General features: G+C 44.1%; 1 protein-coding gene across 1 annotated transcript in view; it reads left to right on the top strand.

The window, feature by feature from the left end:
* Nucleotides 1-1,209: 1,209 nt before the first annotated feature.
* Nucleotides 1,210-6,365, top strand: part of cfi (complement factor I) — a 27,399-nt gene continuing 22,243 nt past the window's right edge. The window contains exons 1-3 of the mRNA XM_065014871.1: nt 1,210-1,365; nt 3,280-3,527; nt 5,476-5,636. Of these exons, the coding sequence (XP_064870943.1) occupies nt 1,297-1,365; nt 3,280-3,527; nt 5,476-5,636 (478 nt within the window). The 5' untranslated portion in view covers nt 1,210-1,296. The remainder of the gene's footprint in view (nt 1,366-3,279; nt 3,528-5,475; nt 5,637-6,365) is intronic.

The following is a 6,365-nucleotide window of genomic DNA, read 5'->3' as shown; positions in this document are numbered from 1 at the left end:
AATGCAGAGGAAGACAGACAACGTGCTTTACATTTAGAATGTTTAGAATGCAGAGGAAGACAGACAACGTGCTTTACATTTAGAATGTTTAGAAAGCAGAGGAAGACAGACAACGTGCTTTACATTTAGAATGTTTAGAAAGCAGAGGAAGACAGACAACGTGCTTTTTACATTTAGAATGTTTAGAATGGAAGACAGACAACGTTTTACATTTAGAATGTTTAGAATGCAGAGGAAGACAGACAACGTGCTTTACATTTAGAATGTTTAGAATGCAGAGGAAGACAGACAACGTGCTTTACATTTAGAATGTTTAGAAAGCAGAGGAAGACAGACAACGTGCTTTACATTTAGAATGTTTAGAAAGCAGAGGAAGACAGACAACGTGCTTTACATTTAGAATGTTTAGAATGCAGAGGAAGACAGAAGACAGACAACGTGCTTTACATTTAGAATGCAGAGGAAGACAGACAACGTTTTACATTTAGAATGTTTAGAATGCAGAGGAAGACAGACAACGTGCTTTACATTTAGAATGTTTAGAATGCAGAGGAAGACAGACAACGTGCTTTACATTTAGAATGTTTAGAATGTTTAGAAAGCAGAGGAAGACAGACAACGTGCTTTACATTTAGAATGTTTAGAAAGCAGAGGAAGACAGACAACGTGCTTTACATTTAGAATGTTTAGAATGTTTAGAAAGCAGAGGAAGACAGACAACGTGCTTTACATTTAGAATGTTTAGAATGCAGAGGAAGACAGACAACGTGCTTTACATTTAGAATGTTTAGAATGTTTAGAAAGCAGAGGAAGACAGACAACGTGCTTTACATTTAGAATGTTTAGAAAGCAGAGGAAGACAGACAACGTGCTTTACATTTAGAATGTTTAGAAAGCAGAGGAAGACAGACAACGTGCTTTACATTTAGAATGTTTAGAATGCAGAGGAAGACAGACAACGTGCTTTACATTTAGAATGTTTAGAATGCAGAGGAAGACAGACAACGTGCTTTACATTTAGAATGTTTAGAATGCAGAGGAAGACAGACAACGTGCTTTACATTTAGAATGTTTAGAATGTTTAGAATGCAGAGGAAGACAGACAACGTGCTTTACATTTAGAATGTTTAGAATGCAGAAAGAGAGAAGACAGACAACGTGCTTTACATTTAGAATGTTTAGAATCACATTGACAGATGAGGGTAATGATTGACGAATGATCAATGTCCCAGAGAGAGACAGAGAGAGAAACACATTGTGTATTGAGGCTAGTTGGTTAGTCCATCAGGAATCACCATGAAGAAGAAGACAGCGTTGACAATATTGCTACTAGGAGTTCTACACATCACACACCCTGCTGCTACGGTAAGTTACACCCCATTATCATACACACACACACACACACACACACACACACACACACACACACACACCTGCGACCTGTATATCCTGTATAATATGACCTGTATCTCCTGTCTGTATAATATGACCTGTATCTCCTGTATAGTATGACCTGTATCTCCTGTATAATATGACCTGTATCTCCTGTATAGTATGACCTGTATCTCCTGTATAATATGACCTGTATCTCCTGTATAATATGGCCTGTATCTCCTGTATAATATGGCCTGTATCTCCTGTATAGTATGACCTGTATCTCCTGTATAGTATGACCTGTATCTCCTGTATAATATGACCTGTATCTCCTGTCTGTATAATATGACCTGTATCTCCTGTATAATATGGCCTGTATCTCCTGTATAATATGACCTGTATCTCCTGTATAATATGACCTGTATCTCCTGTATAATATGACCTGTATCTCCTGTATAATATGACCTGTATCTCCTGTATAATATGGCCTGTATCTCCTGTATAATATGACCTGTATCTCCTGTATAATATGACCTGTATCTCCTGTATAATATGACTTGTATCTCCTGTCTGTATAATATGACCTGTATCTCCTGTATAATATGACCTGTATCTCCTGTATAATATGACCTGTATCTCCTGTATAATATGGCCTGTATCTCCTGTATAATATGACCTGTATCTCCTGTCTGTATAATATGACCTGTATCTCCTGTCTGTATAATATGACCTGTATCTCCTGTCTGCATAGTATGACCTGTATCTCCTGTCTGTATAATATGACCTGTATCTCCTGTCTGTATAATATGACCTGTATCTCCTGTATAATATGACCTGTATCTCCTGTATAATATGACCTGTATCTCCTGTCTGTATAATATGACCTGTATCTCCTGTATAGTATGACCTGTATCTCCTGTCTGTATAATATGACCTGTATCTCCTGTATAATATGACCTGTATCTCCTGTCTGTATAATATGACCTGTATCTCCTGTATAATATGACCTGTATCTCCTGTCTGTATAATATGACCTGTATCTCCTGTATAGTATGACCTGTATCTCCTGTATAGTATGACCTGTATCTCCTGTATAATATGACCTGTATCTCCTGTATAATATGACTTGTATCTCCTGTCTGTATAATATGACCTGTATCTCCTGTATAATATGACCTGTATCTCCTGTATAATATGACCTGTATCTCCTGTCTGTATAATATGACCTGTATCTCCTGTATAATATGACCTGTATCTCCTGTATAATATGACCTGTATCTCCTGTCTGTATAATATGACCTGTATCTCCTGTATAATATGACCTGTATCTCCTGTATAATATGACCTGTATCTCCTGTATAATATGACCTGTATCTCCTGTATAATATGGCCTGTATCTCCTGTATAATATGACCTTTATCTCCTGTATAATATGACCTGTATCTCCTGTATAATATGACCTGTATCTCCTGTATAATATGACCTGTATCTCCTGTATAGTATGACCTGTATCTCCTGTATAATATGACCTGTATCTCCTGTATAATATGACCTGTATCTCCTGTATAGTATGACCTGTATCTCCTGTATAGTATGACCTGTATCTCCTGTATAATATGACCTTTATCTCCTGTATAATATGACCTGTATCTCCTGTATAATATGGCCTGTATCTCCTGTATAATATGACCTGTATCTCCTGTATAATATGGCCTGTATCTCCTGTATAATATGACCTGTATCTCCTGTCTGTATAATATGACCTGTATCTCCTGTATAATATGACCTGTATCTCCTGTATAATATGACCTGTATCTCCTGTATAATATGACCTGTATCTCAGATATTATACCAACTGAGGCTCCATCTCTAAACTATGACCCCTGACCTCTAACCTCTTCCCAGGGGATCAATCCTGAGGTGCAGGTTTCATCAAAGAACATTAAATCCTCCAAATATCAGTCAACCACCCCTGCCCCCACCACCATCACCCCTGCCCCCACCACCATCACCCCTGCCCCCACCACCATCACCCCTGCCATACCCCGTACTGACCAGTACCTTGGACCAGAAGAATGTCTGGATCAGAAGTACACACGTCTGTCCTGCCATCGGGTCTTCTGTCCCCCATGGATGCGATGTATGGAGGGAAGGTAATGATCCTGTGTGTGTGTGTGTGTGTGTGTGTGTGTGTGTGTGTGTGTGTGTGTGTGTGTGTGTGTGTGTGTGTGTGTGTGTGTGTGTGTGTGTGTGTGTGTGTGTGTGTGTGTGTGTGTGTGCGTAGCTACAACGCTAGCCTATTTCCCAGCTCAAATAGTGACTACAGAGATGTACAAGACCTCTGCATCAGACTTCTGTGTCCCTGTTAGACGTTAGCCAACCAGTGAACAGTAAAAACAACACTCTATACTCTCAGCATTTTCATTGGTCAAGAGATTAAAAAGCAATTATTACAAACATTTTGGGCTATACTAGTCTAAACGATATACAGGTGTGTGTTTAACCTGTCTCTGTCTCCAGGTGTGTGTGTGTGTGTGTGTGTCTGTCACCAGGTGTGTGTTTAACCTGTCTGTGTCACCAGGTGTGTGTTTAACCTGTCTCTGTCTCCAGGTGTGTGTGTGTGTGTGTGTGTGTGTGTGTGTGTGTGTGTGTGTGTGTGTGTCTGTCACCAGGTGTGTGTGTGTGTCTGTCACCAGGTGTGTGTGTGTGTGTGTACATTTGTCTGTCTGTATGTCACTAGGTATGTGTGTCTGTCTGTCACCAGGTGTGTGTCACCAGGTGTGTGTGTGTCACCTGGTGTTTGTGTGTGTGTGTGTGTGTGTCTGTCTGTCTGTCTGTCTGTCTGTCTGTCTGTCTGTCTGTCTGTCTGTCTGTCTGTCTGTCACTAGGTATGTGTGTCTGTCTGTCACCAGGTGTGTGTGTGTCACCAGGTGTGTGTGTCTGTCACCAGGTGTGTGTGTGTCACCAGGTGTGTGTGTGTCACCAGGTGTGTGTGTGTGTCACCAGGTGTGTGTGTGTCACCAGGTGTGTGTGTCACCAGGTGTGTGTGTCACCAGGTGTGTGTGTATGTCACCAGGTGTGTGTGTGTCACCAGGTGTGTGTGTCACCAGGTGTGTGTGTCACCAGGTGTGTGTTTCTGTCTGTCACCAGGTGTGTGTTTCTGTCTATCACCAGGTGTGTGTGTGTTTCACCAGGTATGTGTGTGTCACCAGGTATGTGTGTTTCACCAGGTGTGTGTGTGTCACCAGGTATGTGTGTGTGTTTCACCAGGTGTGTGTGTGTCACCAGGTGTGTGTGTGTCACCAGGAATGTGTGTGTGTTTCACCAGGTGTGTGTGTGTCACCAGGTGTGTGTGTGTCACCAGGTGTGTGTGTGTCACCAGGTATGTGTGTTTCACCAGGTGTGTGTGTGTCACCAGGTATGTGTGTTTCACCAGGTGTGTGTGTGTCACCAGGTATGTGTGTGTGTTTCACCAGGTGTGTGTGTGTCACCAGGTATGTGTGTTTCACCAGGTGTGTGTGTGTCACCAGGTATGTGTGTTTCACCAGGTATGTGTGTGTGTTTCACCAGGTGTGTGTGTGTCACCAGGTATGTGTGTGTCACCAGGTATGTGTGTTTCACCAGGTGTATGTGTGTCACCAGGTATGTGTGTGTGTTTCACCAGGTGTGTGTGTGTCACCAGGTGTGTGTTTCTGTCTGTCACCAGGTGTATGTGTCTGTCTATCACCAGGTGTGTGTGTGTTTCACCAGGTGTGTGTGTGTCACCAGGTATGTGTGTGTGTCACCAGGTGTGTGTTTCTGTCTGTCACCAGGTGTGTGTGTCTGTCTATCACCAGGTGTGTGTGTGTTTCACCAGGTGTGTGTGTGTCACCAGGTGTGTGTGTGTCACCAGGTGTGTGTGTCACCAGGTGTGTGTGTCACCAGGTGTGTGTGTGTCACCAGGTGTGTGTCTGTCTGTCACCAGGTGTGTGTGTAAGCTGCCCTACCTGTGTCCGAAGGATGGCATGGCTCAGGTGTGTGTGTCTGTCTGTCACCAGGTGTGTGTGTCTGTCTGTCACCAGGTGTGTGTGTGTCACCAGGTGTGTGTCTGTCTGTCACCAGGTGTGTGTGTAAGCTGCCCTACCTGTGTCCGAAGGATGGCATGGCTCAGGTGTGTGGGCACGATGGAAGGACCTATCTGTCTTACTGCCAGGCTATGGCTGTCTCCTGTCGGAGTAAACAACCAATCATGTCGCACTTTGGAGGAGAGGGCTGCTCTAAAGGTAACTAACACATTTAGACACACCCACAGACAGGCATGGAGACAGACAGACAGACAGACAGACAGACAGACAGACAGACAGACAGACAGACAGACAGACAGACAGACAGACAGACAGACAGACAGGGAGATAGACAGGGAGACAGGGAGATAGACAGGGAGACAGACAGGAAGACAGACAGGGAGACAGGGAGACAGACAGGGAGACAGGGAGACAGACAGGGAGACAGACAGGGAGACAGACAGGGAGACAGACAGGGAGACAGACAGGAAGACAGACAGGGAGACAGACAGGAAGACAGACAGGGAGACAGACAGGGAAACAGGGAGACAGACAGGGAGACAGACAGGAAGACAGACAGGGAGACAGGGAGACAGACAGGGAGACAGACAGGGAGATAGACAGGAAGACAGACAGGGAGATAGACAGACAGACAGACAGACAGGGAGACAGACAGGGAGACAGACAGGGAGACAGACAGGGAGATAGACAGGGAGACAGACAGGGAGACCGACAGGGAGACAGACAGGCATAGAGACAGACAGACAGACAGACAGGGAGACAGACAGGAAGACAGACAGACAGACAGACAGGGAGACAGACAGACAGACAGACAGACAGACAGACAGACAGACAGACAGACAGACAGACAGACAGACAGACAGACAGACAGGGAGATAGACAGGGAGACAGACAGGAAGACAGACAGACAGACAGACAGACAGACAG

The sequence above is a fragment of the Oncorhynchus nerka genome, unplaced genomic scaffold (genome assembly GCF_034236695.1).
Source record: "Oncorhynchus nerka isolate Pitt River unplaced genomic scaffold, Oner_Uvic_2.0 unplaced_scaffold_1975, whole genome shotgun sequence".
In the NCBI taxonomy this organism is placed as follows: Eukaryota; Metazoa; Chordata; class Actinopteri; order Salmoniformes; family Salmonidae; genus Oncorhynchus; species Oncorhynchus nerka.
Note: the sequence above shows the minus strand (reverse complement) of the source record. Positions and strands in the feature narration are given on the sequence as shown.